Source organism: Scardinius erythrophthalmus (assembly GCF_964197995.2).
Source record: "Scardinius erythrophthalmus genome assembly, chromosome: 23".
Taxonomy (NCBI): domain Eukaryota; kingdom Metazoa; phylum Chordata; class Actinopteri; order Cypriniformes; family Leuciscidae; genus Scardinius; species Scardinius erythrophthalmus.
The window spans coordinates 19541730-19563679 of record NC_138243.1 but is presented as its reverse complement, the minus strand read 5'-3'; the positions used below and the strand labels follow the sequence as shown (position 1 = coordinate 19563679).

The window sequence follows — 21950 nt, the reverse complement described above, 5'->3', positions numbered from 1 at the left end:
GAAACCTGAGCCCTGATAGATCTAGGGTTTGGGGCAGTGTCAAAAATCTGTTTATTTAATATATTTTATGATCGAGAAAATGGATATGAAGGAAACACTGAGTAAAGGAAAGTGAACGAATCAGAGGACACAAACCATTGCATGAGTACCATTGTCCAGTAGGTGGCGATACGAACGAACAATTCGAATCACCAAAAAATGAGGAAATGTCTACAACATTTCATGGAATTCACTAAACACAGACAAGTCACATATTAGGTGCCAGAAATCTTAATATTTTGTGAGTATGTTTTTTGGTTTTGTTTGTTTTTTGTCTAAAACAATACTGAAGAGGAAGTTACAACAAAAACTGAGCCAATTTATAATATATCCATATATCACATGTTTGAAGATTCACCAAGCATAGCATTCACATGTTACATAACATAGAGTTTATTTCATACAAAAACAGTTTTTCATTCATATTGACTTTTGAAACAGGGACTTTGATAACAGGGAGAGCAGCAGCCATTTCAGGTTAAAAAGGCCAATTTTTATACGTTGAAACGTCATGCAGTCTATTCCAATTTTGTCATGGGAGCACTTTAAAGTTATTAAACTGTAAATGACACATAATAAAACACTTCTTTACATTCAGTATAAAAATAATGTAAACCATCAACAATGTAAATACAGAATAGCTAAGAATATATACAAAAGCCTATATTTGTCATCTTTTAATTTTCCCAAAATAGGAGTGAGCACCATTGTTCATTACAGAACTGCAAAATTAGTTCAGTCTCTGATGAGGATTCAGATACAGCTGAATTTCCCTCTAAAGTTCAGTCTCCTTGACACAAGCTCCGTCAAGTTTGTTACAAGCTGTTCTTGAACTGTCTTGTGTTTCAGTGATCACATCTACTGTAACTGTTGACTTTTCTGTATTCTGTGGCGTTTCTTCCACTCTGTATTCTGTGAAATTTGAGTTCCAAAAGCCTAGACGGAAAATCAAGAGAAATATGAAAAATTAGTAGTTTGCAAAGACACAAAAGCTTCTGTGTTTGATCCACCATATTAGATGGTTTAAGTGGTTATACCTTGTCTTCTCCTCTCCTGAGACTGCTTTTCTTCATGACTGGCTTTTGATTTGCTGCTTTCCACAGACTGGTCTGATTCTTCATTCTCTGTTATAAAATCAGATTAAAGTGAAAAACTGTAGGCCTATCCAGAATTAAATCACAGCTAAACCCTACAATATAAATTAAGCTTGAATTAAAGGTAAAATATATAAATAATCTTATATTACCTTTTTTCCAGGCTATATGTGCCCTTCGCAGTCTGATCACAAAGAAGATGACTACAATAAGTAAACATATGATAAGGCTTGTGACCAGCAGGATCAGCAGTGGTGAGCTTTCCTTACGATTGTATTGTTTGCCTTGGTCCCCTATGTCAAGGCCTGCAAATACACAAAGTAATATAATTATCATCAAATTACATCTTAGGATAGCATCACAAAAGCATAAGAAAAAGTCTATTTTGATCACTGCAATCTTTAATAACGTCCTTAATTACATGTTGCTTTTATTTGGACTTGCAATTAGCAATCTTTTATAAGAGAACAAGGTGGAAATTTTGTCTTGCTGGCTTGACAATGAAACATTTTATTTTTTATGAGCTTCACACCTGAGTTGGTGCCATTTTTGGTCATGAATTCTTCAGGTGATATGGACTCTGAAGAGTTTATGTTCTGTGCTGAAATGTAAAGGTAGATTTGAGATTAATTTCACAACATAAAATAAGCAGGAAATTAATGGTAGGCTATATGATGTTCAATATGTCATGTTTATATGACATGAATTTAATATGAATATGAACACTTACTTGTCAAGTTTATATCTGTTGCAGTAGAATGTTCGTCTACTAAAAGAGATCACAATGCGAATTAATTAATCACAAAGCCTTATACAAAACACACATCAGCTTTTACATGAAATTGTAATATTGTTAATAAGTGTTTTGTCATGCAAATTTACCTTGTCTGTGGTTTGAGGTAGTGCTGTCTCCTGTTGGGAGCACTTCAGTATTTTCTGACGACAATTCCATGTGTGCTGTGATCAGATGGTGAATTTGTTAATCAGTTGTGAGGTATCAAATTTAAAAATCAAAAAGGTAACTCTATAAGTGACTGTGTGCACACTGCAAGAGCTACCAGTAGGTGGAGGCAGAGAGTTACAAGGAGCAGAAGCAATTTCTATTACCAGTATGTGGAGTTTTATGTGAAGCCCTCAAACAGAAGGGGGTTTTGCTTTTGTTTTTATGTGAGCAGTATTTAAAGTATTCTGTCATGTGCTGGCTCAGATACTCCTAGTTTATGTAGTGTAATTGGTGTGACATCGCATATTTCATTACTTGTCCAAACACATGAAATTAAGAGAAACACTCACCTGTACTGCTAATGGCAGGAGCAGACGTGACAGTGGTCATTGTCTCAGTTTTTAGCACATCTCTAGTACTGGAATACCTTGATGTGGAGGCCGTAACAGCTATGTGAAGACACAATAAAAACATTCACTGTTGACTGTTTGTGTATAAGAATCTGACTTTTTAAAGTATTTGTTAATATACTGGTTAGTGTGTCTATTCTGAATGGGGAACCCAGCCTGTTTTGTTCAAAGAAATAGCTGACTTCCCTTAGATCATGTGATTGATCACTCTAATGTGGACCACACATTCACTTAAATTGGAAACTACCAAATACTCTGAAGTGTAGATTAACTTTCTCTGTGCAGCACAGCCAAACAAAATCCCCTAATATTTCATTTCCCTTTTCTAATAATGGATAATGTCATATATGGCAAAATGCTCCTGTTTTTGGTCACATGCTTGGGAAATCAGTGGTGGTGGTGAGGTGAAAGCAAATATGTCGGAACTGGTTTAATGTACTGAAACTGGTTATATGTACCATTTGTGGTACTTACAGTGATTTTCAATGATGATAAAATCCAGCACTTGTTTTGGGAGATCTTTGTGTTTTGCCAGGCACATCACTGTTGCTTCCCTGATATGAGTTTTGATTGTTAAGATGCTAACTGCCAGTGACCTGTTGGATCTCCCCTCCCGCAAGGTATTGGGTAGAGCTGTTAGGGCAAAACAGGGCATATTCAGTAATCTGTGATTTTTAATTCAACTAGTATGAGAAACACCCTAAATGTATTATTGATAGTACCATTGTTTGCATTTATCCTTAGCTGACCTGCTTCAGAATATTGTGGTTCCTCTATTTTTCACGAGGTATTAGTAGTTTCACAGTGTGTGAAATGTCAGAAGGCATGGGACTTTATTTGTCAGTATATGTTTCACAGTATGTCTGTGGGTTATATTTTGTAATGTTTTTAAAAGAAGTGTCTTACGCTCACCAAGCCTGCATTCTAATATGCTGATTTGTTGCTCAAGAAACATTATTTCTTATTATTATCAGCGTTAAAAACAGCTGTGCTGCTTAATATTTTTGTGGAAACTGATACATTTTTTTAGGATTCTTTGATGAATAGAAAGTTTAAAAGAACAGCATTTATTTGAAAGAGAAATCTTTTGTGCCATTATAAATGTCTTTACTGTCACAATTTAAAGCATTCCTGCTGATTAGAAGTAGGCTATTCATTTCTTTCGAAAAACGTATATATAGGCTATGTATATACACACACACACATTACCGGTCAAAAGTTTGGAAACTGCCTCCCCCCAACTGTCTGCCCACTCAAACCGAGACACTTCTCGTAACTTACCTTCAATTTCAACCCCACTGATTCGCCAAGAGAGTTCAGGTGGGTTGCCATTCGCTGTCACTGAACATTTGAGGATTGTTTTATCTTCATACTCGGCCATTTCTATTTTGGGGGCTCCTGTGACCAGATCAAAAAGAGTCTCATTTTATATTCCATTATTCATCTGCAAATCATTTTATGCATGCTTTCGGAAAAGATGAGTGATAAAATATTTATATTTACCCAGAACTTTTACTTTGAATCTTTTTGAAACGACTTTATCTTCATACAGAAGACATTTATAAAGCCCTTCATCGTCGAAGGTAACGTTAGACAGGAGTAACACATATTCAGAGTTGTCTGAAGTAAAAATGCTGCTCCTTGAATCTCGTAGACCTGTACGGGAACATGAAATAAATCTTTAATGTTTATGAAGTACAACAAAGAGGAAATGTAAATGTGTTTTTCAATGGTTTTCGCACAATATACAGTGTTCTTTCCCTCACCTCTGATGTTGTTGAAGTACATAACATGACCTTGTGGATTTCTCCACTCCATGAATGCATTCTCACTGAAATTTCTTCGTGGACATTTCAATGCCAGTGTGTCTCCTTCTGCCACTGTAATGTACTTTGTTGCGGAACATTCTCTTATTCCTGTTCAGAAAGGAAATAAGTAAGTGAGAATCATCAAGTTTTAACAATACATTCCGACCAAAGACATTGATCAAAGCTAAATATACAGTCCAGAGGTGGGCTAGTTTAATGGAAGAACAGTAGGTTGATAAGGGGGCAGATAACACCGCAGTCACCCTACGCTCTGCTCTGACTCATTTGAGTATTCTCAGCCCTCTCGCTAGCTGCGGCTGAAAGTGAGAAGGGGCTACACTTTGCATTAGAGTGACTGCTGTAAGTGGTCTTTTATTTGCTTGTGTGGTTCAATCTTGCAGCGAGAGAAAACTTGCCACTGTGACACATAAAGCGACATGCTGGCGCTGGAACAGGAAACAGTGGTGTTAAAACGTTATTCACAGAGGTGTAAACATATCAAACAGATGAAGTTCTAAATCAGGCGACATGGGAGTGTGATTTTTTTAGTCATATGTAAAATGACCAATATTTCCTAATGTGTAATTTTATGTGGGAGTATAGTACACTAAAACCTTCAGAGTGCAATGATTAATTAAATTTAATATTCCTTTTATTCACCTCTGAACTTAATTCCATTTAATAATGTAACTTATTTGTAATTTTTAAATATGTGCAGTTATATTCACTGATACTGTTTTTCATTATTTAGGTCCATTATTGAAAAGCTTAACATCCACTGCTGTGATGATTCTGTATTCAAGAATAGTTTCCTGTTCATATACCACAAGGTGAGTACACACGTAAAAAGTAAAGTTATATCATTCACCCCAATCTATAGTAAAAAAATGAAACGAGCTGCACAATGACTGATAAAATCATGTAGAAATCTATCAAACGGCATCATACAATAAACCACTGAAAGCACTAACACGTCGGACAACGAAACCTCTGAAAAAAATGCTTCGTTGAATTTAATAAAAAAATTGATTAAGTTCAACTTAATGCACTTGTTTAAATGTAGCTAAAATCAATTATGTGCAACCACTTACGATAATTTTTTTTATTAAATTCAACGAATCATTAATGCATCCACAAACTAGTAAACCACAATGCCACTTTATTAAGTCAGAGATATAGCCTAAAGCGTTTCAAATAAGAAATATGTTTGTCTTACCTCCTACAATCAACATCAGAATGTGAATAACAAAGCCGGTTTTGATCTCCATACTGCACGCTCTTGAACTCTGAAGCTCACTTCCTCTGCTTAGACTCTTTTAAAGAGAGTGGCTTCCATGACATCATGAGATGTCATGGTCTTTTCCCCTGTGCGAATTAATGTGTGAGTTTCAGGGGCATTTCGGCCAGAGGTTGGTTCTCGTTTAGAAAATTCACACTTGCCCACTTTTGACCTATTAAGTTCTCATCTATTCATGTCAAATGATATGTCTAATTCAGACTTAAATTCTTATTGGCCTCAGTTTCCCTTAATATATGATTGTTCAAATAATATAATATAATATAATATAATATAATATAATATAATATAATATAATATAATATAATATAATATAATATAATATAATATAATATAATACAATATAATGGTACGATTTTAAAAAAAGAAATTATACTTTTAGACTTTTACTTAGCAAGGGCACATTAAATTAATCAAAAGTTGCAGAAACATTTATAATGCGACAAAATATTTCTATTTCAAATAAATGCTGTTCTTTTTATCTTTCTATTAATCAAAAATCCTGAAATAAATGCCTCCAGTTAAATATATTAAGCAGAAGAACATTTCAACATTGATAATAATAAGAAATGTTACTTGAGCACCAAATCAGCATTAGAATGATTTCTGAAGGATCATGTGACACTAAAGACTGGAGTAATGATGCTGAAAAGGCAGCTTTGCCATCACAGGAATAAACTTAATGGAATAAATGCTTTTATCCAAAGCGACTTACAAATGAGAACAATAGAAGCAGTTAAACTAACAGTAGGACAACAATATGCAAGTGCTATGACCCTTCTCAGTTTAATCTAACGCAGTACATGTTAACTTAAAAAAAAAAAAATGAGAATAGAAGAGAAAGTGTTAGTATTACTAGATCAAGTGCTGTCGAAAAAGAAGCGTGCGTCTTCAGCCGTTTCTTGAACGTGGTTATGGACTCAGCACCCTGGTTGAGTTAGGCAGATCAAGCAGGGAACAGTCATGGTAAAGGTCAGAGAAAGAGGACCTTTATTTCAAATATATTTAAAGTTATTTTAAATTGTAGTGTTTCACAGTAGTACTGACCCCAAACGTTTGAATGGTATTATAGCAAAATATAATATATTACTGTAATACACTTAAGTCTCTTAAAGATCTTCATCAGTTTCAATAACCTTCCTCAGTAGTGATGGCCATCTCTTGACTTTGGCAGAATATTTCAATGTTGAAAATCTGGAACTCAAAATGTATTTTAAACTTGGAAATGTTTTTTTTTTTTTATAGAATGTTTTATTTTATTTAAAAGTGACCATTATATATATATATATATATATATATATCTATATAGATGTATTTCTTTGTAATCCTGTAGATTTTGTACTATTTATTCACAAAATCTTGTGTTTATATCTGGATATTTATGTGAATAAATTATTCAGATTTTATTGGTCACCATTAGCATAAGCATCTAACGTTGTTGGATGGTCGAATAAAATCTATTTTTAATCTATGACAGCACTCTGACAGCATCACTACAAGTGTCATCACTGTTACACAAAAACGCTAAACAACTGGCCAAGAACAGGAAGGTCTATATTCGCAAGGGAAAAAAAATCACACGCTCAAATTTACACCACTGACCATTTCACCACGCAGGCAAAAAAAAAAAAAAAAAAAACACTTCCCCATTTCAATACACAACCTAGATAAAGCACGTCTTACTTTATAGCATAATGGACATACCTACTTTATATCTGCATGTTCATTAAGTAGCCTATAATACATATTCTATATTGTATTCCAGCCAGTAGTTTTGTAGGTTCTGCCACCAAGGGGCAGTTCATGCAATGTATGCTATGAGTAAAATAGATTTTCTGGCTAGGACACTATATGAAATGAATGGTCAACATGAAGTCCACTGCAGTGAATGAGATGCTGGAGGCCGAAAAGGGTTTCTTCACAAGAATTATGTGGTCAGAACCATGTGAAATCCTGAAAGCCTTTTTTTAAGAAATAAATGTGGTTGTTTACATGCATATTTCAGACCACTGAGAATTTGTTCATTAATAGAATCTTGCCAGGGTTGGCAACTCTTAACATTAGAGAATTGAAAGCACGAGGCAAAAAGACAGAAGCTGATGGAGCGCCATCTGGTGGCTGCTGATTTGAAACAACTATCAATGACAGCAAAATAACGTAAACGTATTATACGGTCCTAATATACATATCATATAATTTATATGTGATGTCTGGAAACTAAACATTTTAGTTGGGAAATCTCACAGTAAAACATATGGGGTTTCTTCTGTTTGTGAGACGAGCTCCAGTTTGAATAAAACGTGTAGGCACATTCATACAACCCTAGTTCAAACGAAAAATTGTGTAGGCCTATAGTGTTTTGGGGTCAACGTTGAAACCGGCATTAAAAACCAATGTTCAACAAATCCTGGATGTTATTGTGAAAGTATTTATCCAGCAACCGTATAACCATTATTGCAGTATTGTGTTCATGTGTGATTAATGACGAGTTTGCATTTATTATAAATACATGATACAAGACATAAATTAACAATGGCATACAAGGCCGTAACCAGGGTTTGAAAATTAGTGAGGTCCGGGGTGAGGTGCAGGGCCGGTTTAAGAATTCAGAGGCCCCTGGGCACAATCAATGTCTTGTAGGCCCCCCCCTTAGGCAGGCCAAATGTATAGTTTGTCCAAGGACATTTTAATTTTGCATTAAGAGTTTTAGTTTATTGACTTAAAAGGAACTTTGTTGTACTATGCTGGAGTAAAGTTCATAAATGATCGATCTTTCCCATAGGATTTTGTAAAACTATGTTGGGTAAAGCTCTGTTCCTCTAGGGGGGTTCGGGGGCATGCTCCCCCGCAAGAAAATTTTGTACATTTTTAGGTTAAATGCATCAATCTGGTGCTCTTTGAGAGCTCAAAATTAAGAGCTTCAACAGGCTTCAACCCATGAACTGTGCACAAAGAAAAAACATTGACTTGTACCGGGACATTAAAGGGGGCTCAAACATATTTTTTAGTTATGATATAGAGTTTCAGCCTACATTACATTATCACTGGTGTTTTAGTATGCCAAACAATTAGTATAATAATATAATAATGATTTCTATCATTATCCATATAGCCTAATAAATGAAAATGAATATTTCTCAAGTATATTTTACATTACACTATAGGAAAATTACAATACGTTTGTCCTAATGGCTTCACTTGCAAGAAATAAACCCTTTGATCGCGTGAGCAAAGTGCGCACTTTTCTTTAAATCACGCAGCACAAACATAATGTAGGATACAAAGTCTTGTGCTGTTTTATAAAGCACAAAACCATATCACGGTTTCGATATTAGTTCGTTGGCAAAATATAACGCTAGAGACCAGGCACGTGCACAGGTAGGGCTCAACCTGTGCAGAGCACATGCCCTTTTTGCCCTGACACTCCGAAGTGCCCTTTTTTGGGTGGTGTTTTTTTTTTTTTTTTTATCAATGCTATTGGTTACCATTTACGTCCGTCTGTCTGTTTTACAAATATTTAGCCAATGAAAGTTCTTAAAATGAACTTGTGTAAATCGTATTCAATCCTCAAGCTGTCAGTATGCTGATAACTCCGCCCCCTCTATATTCACGGAATCAACTGAAGTTCCACAGCAGCCGCACAGTAGACAGCAGCTGAACGAAGTTTTGCGAAGGGTAAATAAATATCTTGTTGTTTGAATAAATAGGCTACTACTAAACACTGTCTATAAAGGCTAATATTTTATTTATTTGATGTCTGACTCACTGAGACATGTGGGACGTCGCCTGAGACGTATGGCTAGCATTTGCCATCTAGTCATAGCCAATACATAGACACTTAAATAGCCTGTGCATACAGTAGCCTTTCATCTTTTATAAAATGCGATTTTGGCCAAATGTATTTTACAGAAGGAAAAACTGAGCGCCCATATAGGTACAACAAACTAGTTGGTTATAACTTGTTGATGAAAATGTAATGTGATGCCGCCGGCGCCGTTTTAATGACGGACAAAAAATGCACATTTTCACACATTCGCTTGTAAAAAACTAGATACTGATAAGTAATACAACAACATATAATTTGTTTTTACCATCGGAAAAATAACAGGTGCGCCCCCGCGCTGTTTCGTACTGGAACTTACACAAAGCGACGAGTGATCCTCGTCACCTAGGTAACATATATTTCTAAGAAGTAAGACATTTCTTCTTTGATTTATGATTGCTGATATACACCTAATTTATTAACATTTAGACTAATCATGTTATGGTTAATTCAAGGCTGTTAATATGCACGTATTATCTAGCTAATTTTTTAATCTATAGTATTCTATACTCTCCGCTCGTCCTCGCATGGTTTTACTACAGTAATATTGTAGTAGTGACTTACATTTTTTTTTACAGAAGATCACTGAAATCTTCATATTTTATCATGCAGAATGTAATTCATGATTTAATTCATTCCAAGGCTTCATTTATTTGATCCAAAATACAGCAAAAACAGTAATATTGTGAAATATTTTTACAATTTAAAATAACTGTTTTCTATTTGAATATATTTTAAAATGTAATTTATTTCTGTGATCAAAGCTGCATTTTCAGCATCATTACTCCAGTTCAGTACTCTTCAGTGTTACGTGATCCTTCAGAAATGCTTTTCACTGCAACTGTACTTTTCACACTATTTTTTTTTTTTCATTGCTTTTCATTTTCAGACCTTCAAGAGACCAACATCCCTGGCCCACTGAAGGTTGCTGTTAGGTTTAAAGAAGCCCTTAAAACCATGTTTATCTATATTATTATTATGATGATTGTTATTAATCGTGAATAAATCTAAAGCTTTTGAGACTATTATTTTGTGTTATTGAAAATGGGAGGGGTGTGCCCTTGTTTTAGTTTCAGCACATGCCCCTCAAAAAGTCTGTGCACGGCCCTGCTAGAGACCTTTATGTTAGGCTATACATTTTACATCTCATGTATTGGTAAAAGGGAGAAGAGGGAGAAGAGCGAGTTCGGCAAAAGGCGGATTCGAACTGGAGTCGAACGCGTCAAAAGCTACTTAGTTTCAAACACCTCACGCACGCCCAACGACCTATGCCACTGTAGCTATTTAGTAAAGGGTGTCTTATTTTGCTAAAAAGACAGGCACTTAGTGCAAATTATACGCGCCATTATCGGAAATGTAAAAGAAAAAAAAAAAGTTTATTTGCACTTTTTGGTCATTTCATGACTTACAAATTGACATCAACTACGATGCCGTTGCATCATGCTTGTAGTTTCTTTTGCACTTTATTTATAAATTATAATAAAGTGGCATAAAGCGCTCTGCCGCATTTTTTACAGTCTGCTCACAACACGCTCTCAAGCCCCGTTCACTGTTCTACCTTCTCGCAGCGACATAAATCGCAAACACACATATGACGCGGTTTAAACGGCTAATTAATCATTCAGAAATCTTGACATTTTATTTTTGAATATAAAAAATTGACCGAGGTCCGGACCTCGGTGACCTCATAGCTGGCTACGGCCATGATGGCATACACGAATGCACTAAATATTCGTTTAACTAACCCTAACCCTAACCATAATAAAGGCAAGACTTTTATTTTGACACGTCTTGTTAACTTGAGCTGAGTCTGACCCGGTGGTGATTCAACGCACATGAGGATATTACCAAAAACGTGCGAACTGCGAAGGCTGCTGGAAACTTCTAGCAGAACGAGAACATCACTCACTAGAACCACTTCTACCAGTAAACCGGACAGTTTAAATACTTTTAACCCACATTACCTGGCAATATGTCAGTTATTGAGGAGGAGCGCGTCCGCGGCGGCGTTTTTAAGGACATTAATGCAGATGATGAAGATCATCAACCTACAGTGATTGAGAGTTTGTGCATGAACTGTTATAAAAATGTACATATTTATTATTATTATCATTATTACTATTAGGCAATACGTATATCAAGTATTACTTTTTTAACAAATTAATGCATTTATTTAATGCCAATTTGTATGACCTGTCCAGGGAAGCACACGTCTTCTGTTTACTAAGATCCCTTTCTTCAAAGAAATCATCATCAGCTCCTTTACATGTCCACACTGTAACTGGACCAACACAGAAATCCAGTCTGCTGGCCGCATACAAGAGCAGGGTATCCTGTACACCTTACAAGTAAAGACCAAACAGGTATGTCTTGTCTTGTTTATTATGTATAAAATAATAAACTGTTGGTATGGACTGTTAACTTTGTTCATAAACTGTTTTTTAGATGTCGGGAGGGTCAAGTAATGAAAAGCATTGCCAAAATAGAGAGATAAATCATTAATGTGTTGATACTTTAAGAAAGACCCCTCATAAAACGCAACAAAAGTGCGTCACTCGTTTAGTCAATTTTCAACAACGTATGAAGACCAATCAAAGAAAACATATGCCTATGCCTAGAGCTTCTCCTAGTGGTCATTATATAAAGCAAGAAGGAAAAAACCCACATGTGATATTGCTTAATAATTTGACAGCTTTAACTTAAAATATACAGAAGAGAAATTATTCTGATTAGATTGTTTTTCAACATAATGATGGGAGCAATTTTCCATAAAAAAATTGTCAATTTCATGCAGTTCACGTCTAAGAAAGCAACAGAATGGGCTTTATTTTATTAATCAATTTCTAGATCAAAGAGGGAGAGAGAGCGGCATAAGCACTGGTAATATAATTTGATCTCTCTATTTTTAACGAAGACAACTGTGTGTTAATCTTAAGGATGTGATGCTGAACATTTAAAGGGTTAGTTCACCCAAAAATTAAAACAATCCTATAATTGACTCACCCTCAAGTCATCCTTTCTTGTTTCAAACACAAGAGTCATATTAAGAAATATCCTGACACTCTTCCAAGCTTTAAAATGGGAGTGAATTGTAATTGAGATTTTTTTAGCCAGAACTCGACTCATGTACGGCCGTGACTAGAAGCCAGTGATTATAGTTTATAAAGTTATAAATATTGATATTTTTCTTCAGCAAGTAGTTTTTCCTTTTGTGCAGGACATGAATCGAGAGGTTGTAAAGTCGGACAGTGCGTCCACCAGAATTCCACAACTTGATTTTGAAATTCCTCCTTTCACACAGAAGGGCTGTAAGTTATGTATTTTCATTTTGACCTCTAACTAAAGTACAAATCTCTTATTGAAAAGTTGATGTTATGATGGATTATAATGCAATTACAGCCTATAACTCAACTTAAATTTTGTTTTATGGTGAAGTAGACTTCATCTGCAGAATGATATTTTGCAAATTATAATAAATACTGTTTGTAAGTTTATCATTAATAACGTTTTGTCTTTTTTCTAATGGGTTAGCCTTGTCAACAATTGAGGGCCTTCTGGACAGAGCAGTGGCGGGTTTAGAGCAAGACCAACCTATTAGAAAGGTGGGTGTTTTTTTTTAATAGCCTTGTTCATCTGTATGTTTCATCAGGTTTGAACTATTTATGCAAAGCGTTTTGTTTTATATTGAAAATAATTGTCTATATATAATTATTAAGTGTTCTGTTTTTGTTCCTGTATGTTTGTATATATGTATTTATTAAGAGTTCTGTTTGTCCTCTCCACATTGCAGGGAACAGATCCAGCTGTTGCTGAAAAAATAGATGAATTCATCCAGAGGCTGAAAAAACTTAAAGAAGTTGAAGAGGAATTCACTTTAGTAAGTTTTGCGGATGATAAACTTCACAAAGGATTAAACAGTATTATTATCATGAACTAACGAATGCCGCATTTGTCTTCTGTCTGCAGATTATTGATGATCCATCTGGGAATAGTTTTATTGAGAACCCGTTTGTGCCTCAGAAAGACACAGCTCTCTCTGTCACGTATTACAACAGGACAGCTGAGCACAACGCTGCGCTAGGAATAGAGGTGAGAAACTGCTACAGAATCTGTTCTGCTGTTGACTTGAGCAAGGAGTGCAGAACTGTAAGATTACAGTTTCTTCAACTTCCACCATCTGTTTTTCAGGTAGAGGAAAAACAAGACGAAAAGACAGTCGATGATATAGATGCAATGAGAAATGAGGTATTAGTGTTCAACACTAACTGCCCAGAATGTAATGCCCCAGCCAACACAAACATGAAGCTTGTCCGTATCCTTTAAAGTACGCTAGCAAACAACATGCATTTTCAAATGAATCTTTGTGTTAAATTGCTAACCAAATAACAGAGGCTTTCCATGTAGATTTGTTTAATATCCTGCTTTACTAATTTATTTGAATGCAGAGAAAATGGTTGTTCAACAAATGATGGTACCAAGTAGGGGTTGGCGATATGAACAAAATCTCATTTCACGATTCTCGATATGAGCCATTTTATTTCACAATGATATTATGTATCATCACGATATGGTTATTTTTGCTTTAAATAAGTTTGATATAAGTTTGATACCATTGTAATTTCATAATTCGTCACCATTTTCAATATCACAAAAAACGAATACTAGAGTCTTATTACTAATTAATGTCGTATTATGAAGCAGACGTCCCTGTATGCGCTCGCACTAAAACTTGCAGCTTTTTTTATTGAGGTGGAAACAAAATTGCGCACACAGAAATATTAATTAGAATAGAAAGTGGTTTTCAACCTCGTGAAATGTATAAATAAAACCGCTTCACTACTAAAAGTTACATTATACAATTTCTCTCTCTCTCTCATTAGTTCATTTATTCAAATATATGTAATCTTACCACGCAACTTTATTTCACTTCAGAATTCTACATCTAGCTGTAGATAAAATAACAAACGAAAATTACCATTATTTTCCGGTCTGTATCCGTTCAGTAAGATTTTTCACTGCAAACATCCATGACAACTTTTAACTTGTGCACGCTGGCAAATAATCATGGCCACCCGACATGAATTATAAAATCATTTTAGTATGTCCATTCAAAACCCGAGGGCCAACCATGTCGCATAGTAAAGCGATCACCAACAGAATCATTTTGGGCAGGGATTAATGTAAACACAGATGTTGGATACCAGGCATGTCTAAAGTGAATGTAAACAGGCAGGGCAAAAAAAACCCGAATATGATCAAAAGATTAGGTTTGTGTGCATTAGGGCTTGCAGTGTAAACGCAGCCCAATATACTCATGCGTTTTTCTTTCTAAACTGTTTACGTTCACTTAAGAGATAAATGTCTGTTTACTTGCAGAGATCGTCATTTGACACATAAGCATGTGTATTTACCATTAATTACCATGTGTCTCTCAGACAGTGCTCAGAAACGGTCTCTCTGATAGCGAGCTCATATAGAGAATTGTTGTCTTTCTCTGCTTACTGTGCTTCAACGGTTTAAAATCACTTAAACCACAATGCTTAAGAACACACATTCAAAGGATAAGCTTTGTGACCGCGCAGCACAGCAACGTCATGCGAGCGTAACCTTGATAGTCGGTAGTCCAAAATCTCTACCGGTTAATCGTGTCTACCAATATGTTGCCCACCCCTAGTACCATGGGAGCCCTTGGAGATTTTCATTTCAAGCTGTGGCTAAAATTAGCAGTGCCAAGTTTCGCTAGCATTTTAGTGTAATATTCTTTTGTGAAAATGGCACTGCATGGAGCATGGAGATATGGGTCTAACACTTGTGGGTCATAATTTAAAGAAAGCAGTTTATTGGTCCCTTTAACCCAATTGCAGAAATTCCACACTTTAAAGAGGTCATAATAATGGCCACTAATTGCGACAGCTGTGGACATCGCACCAATGAGGTGAGAATAATAAACCATGCTATATGTTTGTGTATTTTTTTGTTGCTGTTCTTGTATTATGGACTGGAATTTATTGTTGACATCATTAAATAGGTGAAATCAGGAGGAGCCACAGAAGAGCTGGGAACCAAAATAACTCTCCACTTAACCGACCCTTCAGATATGTCCAGAGACCTGCTGAAGGTGGGTTTGGCTCCATGTGACACTGTGTGTGCATACTTTACCTTTTCAACATTCATGTGTAATGTATGTGTGTAACAGTCAGAGACGTGTAGCGTGTTGATTCCCGAGCTGGAGTTTGAGTTGGGGATGGCGGCTGTCGGAGGGAAGTTCACTACGCTGGAAGGACTCCTCAAGGACATCAAAGATCTGGTAGGAATCAAAGCCCAGCTAACAGCTTTTGTTGTTATCGACAAACAGCCTCTTTTATGCTAATTTTATGCTTTTATGCTTATTTTAGATTGTTTCAAAAAACCCCTTCATGTGTGGAGACAGCTTTACAGCGGATAGAGCAGGGAAACTGGAGCTTTTTGGGCAAAAGATCGATAAGGTTTGAATATTACTAGCATTTCTGTTAATGTTCTTCACTATTAAATGCAATGACAATATTCTCAATATGGGGCGTCTTAAAAGGAACTTGTTTATAATTTTTTTTTTTTTAAATAAATAAATTTAGACTTTTTAAATATATAGAGAACATTTTTTATTAAAATAATTTTGCTTTTATGTGTGAAATTGTCAAGAATTGTCAAGGAATTAATGTGTTGTTTACTAAATGTTTCTTAGATAATGGCGGGGGAAATGGATGTGCATATTATCCTGGACGATCCGACAGGCAATAGTTATATTCAGGTGAGGCCAGTTAAACTTTTTTTTTTTTTTTTATAATACAAAATAAAACATTGTTTTATTTAAAGGATCTTAATAAGATATCTTATGGTTAAGCTTCAGATTTAATGTCTTCAATTGTGTTATTTTTAAACATTTGGATGTATATATCTTTTTATGTGAAGGCTAATCACCCGACTCCTTTTTGCAGAATGTTTATGCCCCAGATCCAGATCCAGAAATGAAGATTGAAAAGTACACCAGGACCTTTGAGCAGAACGAAGACTTGGGGCTCAATGACATGAAAACCGAAGGGTACGCAGAGAAATAGGCTTAAAGTCAGAGAAAAATGGAGATTATATGTTGCTATATTCCAAATCGAAATCATTATATAACATTATTTAATTCACTTTTACATTTATTGTAATATTTCATGTAATTGCCACTTCTGAAAACCATGTTGTCTTTAAAAGCATCATTATGATTTGAGAGGGAACATTTCTTTTTTTTTTTTTTGGCTTGAATAAATGCAAGGTTCTTAATTTCCTTGCTGGAAATTATTTGAATAATTTAAGTTATGGTCATCTTGGCTATGAAGCACTTGTGTTAATTAACAATGTCACAACAAAATTGTTACAAAGTTACACTTAAAGTAGTCTTACTACAGATGTGAATTCTGTGGATGCATTTTCTTTTCCATTAAGTAGGGCTGACTCATTCATAAAGGCTGTAACATAACAAGGGTTATGTTTGTACAATAAAAGAGTTTCAAATATGTATTAATATGGTGTTGATCTATTTACGCTTAACTTTGCAAAGTTCAGTAAGAAATCTAATTAACAATGGCTTCAGAATGACATTCAATACTTTAGCTAATAGATTTTATGACTATTGGAACATGCAGTTACACTGCTGAAGAGGAGCTCTTTAGTATGTGTATTGTTTTTATATACTCGTTTGTCTCGATAAACTAATTAGTTTGATTGTTTTTAATGATATGTGCACTTCTCTAATTAGTCAATTATTAATCCTTCAAATTGTTACTACTGGTAAATGGCACCATTGAATGAGCCTTTGAAGTATAGCCCCCAAAAAAGCCATTACATCACTGTCCTTTTAACAGGAAACAGCAGTGTTCACAAGTTAAGAAACATTATGGCCCGGTTTCACAGACAGGGTTTAGATTAAGCCTTAGTTCAATTAGGGCATTTAAGTAGCTTTTAAAAAAAAAAAAAACATTACAGGTATGCATCTTGAGACAAAACAATGGCAGTGGCATATTTTAAGATATGTCAGTGCAATTTGCTTTCAGTTAAAACAATCAAACATGCATTTTAGTCTGGGACTAGGCTTAAGTCTTGTCTGTGAAACCAGGGGTATGTTTTGTTTGTGCAAATTTAATGCCATTCCCAGAAACTGCCAAAAATGTATAAATTAGCTAATGGTATGAATAATTATATAATGGATATGGGATTTTATTTGAGGTAATCATTTTTTTTTTATTTCAGCACAATAAGTTAAGTTATAATATTGTAAAATTTAAATTTGAGTAAATATTTGTTGCTTAGATACTTGTGTTTTCAAGTTTCATCTGTAAAGCACAGTAAGCAGTTGATGACCAAGTAAATTATTATTGTCAATAACTCGCTGTGTGACATGTCATGGTCATGTGATGTCAACATGGTGATGCCCATGAGGAGACGACATGCCAATGTTTTTGTTTTTATCTTCAACTCATATTTACATGAGTTTTCTATTTTTAAGGATGTGCTATCAATTTCTTAATGTAAATTAAAAGTGCTCTTTATGCTGTAGCATACTTGATACAGTTCTAATTAAAGCTTCTATATTAGACTATGCGCAGCACAATGCGGCTTCGAGAAAAACAATGAATCACGGCTTCTTTGTGCCTTCCACTGGCACTTTACATTTATTGAAACAGCATAACCACTGAACAGCAGATAAAGAACATGACTTGGATGTAATTTAAAGCGGTGACAAATAAAATGTAACCAACATTGGTCCATATACAATAAACTACTGATGTACTTTGTTAACCCCGCAAATGGAGGTTCTTTAGTCCACCGTGATGGCAGGTTAAATGTCCCATGGCCATTAATAGCCTGTGGTGGTGTAGATCTCTTCTTGTGTGAGGGGAGTGCGTCTGTCCAAAAGAGCAATCATCAACATTAGAAAAAAAATGATAATAAATCAAAGTTTACAAGATGCAGCTGTCGTCTTCATTAAACCAAAAACACAATATAACGCGAAGAAGGGAACATAATATATCTTGGACTCAAACCAGCGGAGCTGCGTTTGTGTCATTGTCCGTGATCGTAAAGGCCTGTTACTTGCTCTTGGCAGGCTTCTCGGTTTTCTTGGGCAGCAGCACTGCCTGGATGTTTGGAAGCACTCCGCCCTGCGCGATGGTAACGCCGCCTAAAAGCTTGTTGAGCTCTTCGTCGTTGCGGACAGCCAGTTGCAAGTGACGGGGGATGATTCTCGTTTTCTTGTTGTCTCGGGCTGCGTTTCCGGCCAGCTCGAGGATCTCAGCCGTTAGGTATTCCAGGACAGCGGCCAAATACACGGGGGCTCCTGCGCCTACGCGCTCAGCGTAATTTCCCTTGCGTAATAATCTGTGTACACGTCCGACTGGAAACTGAAGTCCAGCTCTGGATGAACGAGACTTGGCCTTTGCGCGGGCCTTCCCACCGGTTTTACCTCTTCCAGACATGTTTTGACAACAAAAGAACCGCCTGTTTGGCTTGTATCGCCCTGTTTAACGTTGGTAGTCAAATGCGCTTTCGCTTATGATGTAAGCAGGGATTGGTATATATACCCGGATGTGTGCTCTGATTGGATGGATTCACTCTACAGCAAACAGCCAATCGCCACTCAAAACTTGGTCCATGACGTTAGGAAGTCGTCCTATCGAAACCGAGACTGTGCTCACTCTTATTTGCATGCCGACTCTATAAATAAGGGGCAGTAATGTGCGCAGTTCGTTCGTATACCATAACGAGTCTGACAGTTGAGCTTTTGTGAAAAACCGATACAATGCCTGAACCTGCGAAGTCAGCGCCCGCTCCCAAAAAGGGGTCTAAAAAAGCTGTCACCAAGACCCAGAAGAAGGGGGATAAGAAAAGGCGTAAGACCAGGAAAGAGAGTTACGCCATTTACGTGTATAAAGTACTGAAACAAGTCCACCCGGACACCGGCATCTCCTCAAAAGCTATGGGCATAATGAACTCGTTTGTAAACGACATCTTCGAGCGCATCGCCGGAGAAGCCTCGCGCCTGGCGCATTACAACAAGCGCTCCACTATCACTTCCCGGGAGATCCAGACGGCCGTGCGCCTGCTCCTGCCGGGAGAGCTGGCCAAACACGCCGTGTCCGAGGGCACAAAGGCCGTGACCAAATACACCAGCTCCAAGTGAAAGTGAACCAACAAGATGGACTGGACTCTTATCCTTAAGGATGGAAGACGAAAATGCATCCACTGTTGTTGTTTGATGTCCGCATGAGGGACCTCTGGTGCATCTGGAGCGAAACGCAGCTCTGGAAGAACACACACACACACACACAGTGCTTTCCATCTGTATAACACCAACATTCACCTGAGGTTGTTCATGTTTGATCGTATTTGCACGTGAACACTTGTACTGTTATGGCCTGGTTGTCATTTGTTAACTCATGTGTAAACTCAAGTTACCGGAGGGAAACACTGGCTTTGGTTTTTATTGATTTCTTGTATAAAATTTTGCTGTACTGTATTCATACTGGAAAAAAAAATGTCTTTTTCCTGAATGTTTCTTCATAATTACCCTGCCATTTACCACAAATAAATATATTGGTTAATGGTAACAACAACCAGATTTGCGAGTGTTCCTGCCAAGTAATATGTAAGTTAGCTTATTACTATATGGAGGACATGAAAGCATTAGCAAGGCGCGTAAAGCAGTACAAAAATATGTGTTATGTATTCTAACGTTTTAAACGTAAATACAGCATTTTTAAACAACGTTGCAGAATCTGCGAAAGTTTACGCTGGTCTTGCGAACAGAAGTCGTAACCATGGCAACAGTAAGGCAGCGCTGCTGGAGTGTTGGAGGGTACATGAAGAAAACAAGCACTGTCATTATTATTACTTTATTTTAGATTTATCACTTAATTGAAGATTTACTCATCACACGTTTCAAGGTTTATTTAAATAATCGACTGACATATAACAGGAACCAAAACACCATTTACTCAAATTTCTTTCAAGAAGTCAGGTAATTCATGTAGGCATATAAATGTGTGAGTATAGAATTATGAAATTAGAATGATTATAACAATAAAAACGTATGAAAAATGACAATACTGAGCATTTGTGGTCTGCCCTCCCGATTTAATGTACGATATAGGGTGAATTACCCTATGGGACATTTTTTGCATTTTGTGATTTGTAGCCATCTAAATCCACACATAATACCATTTTAAAACCCCCAGGATGTGTCCTAATCACATCAAAAGAGAAAATGCCGATAACATTCATAAAATAAATTGTAGACAGATATCTTAGTGCAAGTCATCTGAGACAGTCTGCGCTTCAATGTGGGACACTGAAAAGTCTATGATAAAAGGCCAAAATCACCTTGATTCATGTAGAATAGTAAAACCTTCTTAAGTTAGTAATTCTCTTGGTTATGGATGGATGAAACATTGATAATTGATCTTCATCAGACAAATTATACAAAATAATAGTTTTGATGCATTTATTATAAAGACATTAAGCAAACTGTATTATCATATGCCTGTGTTATGTTACGTAGACTGAAAAGAGTTAAATGGACAGTCAGAATTTCTGACTGCTCTCTAGTTCATTTTACTTAACAACAAACACATACAACCCCCAACAGGCATAGGCCTATTTGAAGGCAAAAACAAAATCTTAATACAACAACCCACAGCCTAAACAAACTTGAGTCCTGTGAACCAGTTCTGCAGTCAGAAAGCTCTCAGATTTCATCAAAAATATCTTAATTTGTGTTCTGAAGATGAACTAAGGTTTTATGGGTTTGGAATGACATGACGGTGAGTAGCCTAATTAATGACTTAATGAATTTTTGGGTGAACTAAATGAAATATTGATAGAGGGTGTATATCCATTGACAGCCATGTGATATTGTTTAAGTGGTCAAGTGGCGCACACACACCAATCATTTTGGCTCGTGAGGAAGGTGTATTTTTTTTTTATTTGTAGATACATTTAAAAAAAAGAAATGAGTCAAGGATTATTGATTATTAGGATTATTAAATTATTACATAATCATAAAATGACCTACTTAAAATGTAATCAATTAAATCAATTGGTTGAAAATGTTTTTTATATAATTATGGTTACCCTGTGGTAATAATTTAGCTGGGAGTTAAAATTCGGCACAACACCGGCACATTTTTGTATTATGCAGCATTGCATCTTTACAAACAAGTTGGTGGAGCTCAGAGCCTCTTCAGAGCAGCTTTAACTCAGCTGTGTAAAGATGCCTTAAAGGAGAACTCCGGTCAATTTTAACATTGAGCTCATTTTTTTGTAAATTTGGAGTGCTGTCAATACAGAAAACAATGACAAAAATCGGTGTTGCCAACACCGTGTTGTCCTCTTTTTAAAATTTGCACCCTGTTGACTTCAATGGGGCAAGTTTTAAACCTGCTTTTAGCCTCTTAACATCCTTGATGTGTCATTACAAGTGCACAGCTAATGTGAGTGATTCCTTCAGAGTGAACACG

General features: G+C 36.0%; 4 protein-coding genes across 7 annotated transcripts; 2 read left to right on the top strand and 2 right to left on the bottom strand.

Moving 5' to 3' along the window:
* Nucleotides 1-34: 34 nt before the first annotated feature.
* crtam (cytotoxic and regulatory T cell molecule) lies at nucleotides 35-5576 on the bottom strand. 3 transcript variants are annotated; one of them, XM_081354679.1, is made up of 12 exons: nucleotides 5511-5576; nucleotides 4253-4402; nucleotides 3990-4142; nucleotides 3768-3884; nucleotides 2961-3119; nucleotides 2427-2525; nucleotides 2016-2090; nucleotides 1864-1902; nucleotides 1666-1734; nucleotides 1286-1438; nucleotides 1077-1163; nucleotides 35-975 (listed from the first exon to the last, which is right to left on the bottom strand). In XM_081354679.1, the coding sequence occupies exons 1-12, from the start codon at nucleotides 5560-5562 to the stop codon at nucleotides 815-817; spliced, it is 1314 nt and encodes a 437-aa protein (XP_081210805.1). In that variant the 5' UTR covers nucleotides 5563-5576; the 3' UTR covers nucleotides 35-814. The 3 variants fall into 3 exon arrangements, with proteins under 3 accessions (XP_081210805.1, XP_081210806.1, XP_081210807.1); XM_081354680.1 differs by having other exon boundaries at nucleotides 340-975; nucleotides 1864-1899; XM_081354681.1 differs by lacking the exon at nucleotides 2961-3119 and having other exon boundaries at nucleotides 340-975.
* Nucleotides 5577-11226: 5650 nt separating this feature from the next.
* zpr1 (ZPR1 zinc finger) lies at nucleotides 11227-16952 on the top strand. Of its 2 annotated transcripts, XM_081354678.1 has the most exons (13): nucleotides 11227-11503; nucleotides 11616-11777; nucleotides 12632-12722; nucleotides 12946-13016; nucleotides 13205-13291; nucleotides 13381-13503; nucleotides 13603-13726; nucleotides 15279-15349; nucleotides 15443-15532; nucleotides 15611-15721; nucleotides 15810-15899; nucleotides 16136-16201; nucleotides 16389-16952. In XM_081354678.1, exons 1-13 carry the CDS (start codon nucleotides 11387-11389, stop codon nucleotides 16506-16508), a joined length of 1323 nt encoding a protein of 440 aa, XP_081210804.1. In that variant the 5' UTR covers nucleotides 11227-11386; the 3' UTR covers nucleotides 16509-16952. The 2 variants fall into 2 exon arrangements, with proteins under 2 accessions (XP_081210804.1, XP_081210803.1); XM_081354677.1 differs by having other exon boundaries at nucleotides 13381-13726.
* Nucleotides 16953-18524: 1572 nt separating this feature from the next.
* h2ax1 (H2A.X variant histone family member 1) lies at nucleotides 18525-18911 on the bottom strand (the record flags this gene model as incomplete). Its single annotated transcript, XM_081354682.1, has 1 exon — nucleotides 18525-18911. One exon carries the CDS (start codon nucleotides 18909-18911, stop codon nucleotides 18525-18527), a length of 387 nt encoding a protein of 128 aa, XP_081210808.1.
* Nucleotides 18912-18994: 83 nt separating this feature from the next.
* On the top strand, nucleotides 18995-20048 carry hist2h2l (histone 2, H2, like). The gene has a single exon (XM_081354683.1). The coding sequence runs from the start codon at nucleotides 19235-19237 to the stop codon at nucleotides 19613-19615; it is 381 nt and encodes a 126-aa protein (XP_081210809.1). The 5' UTR covers nucleotides 18995-19234; the 3' UTR covers nucleotides 19616-20048.
* The last annotated feature ends 1902 nt before the right edge of the window (nucleotides 20049-21950 follow it).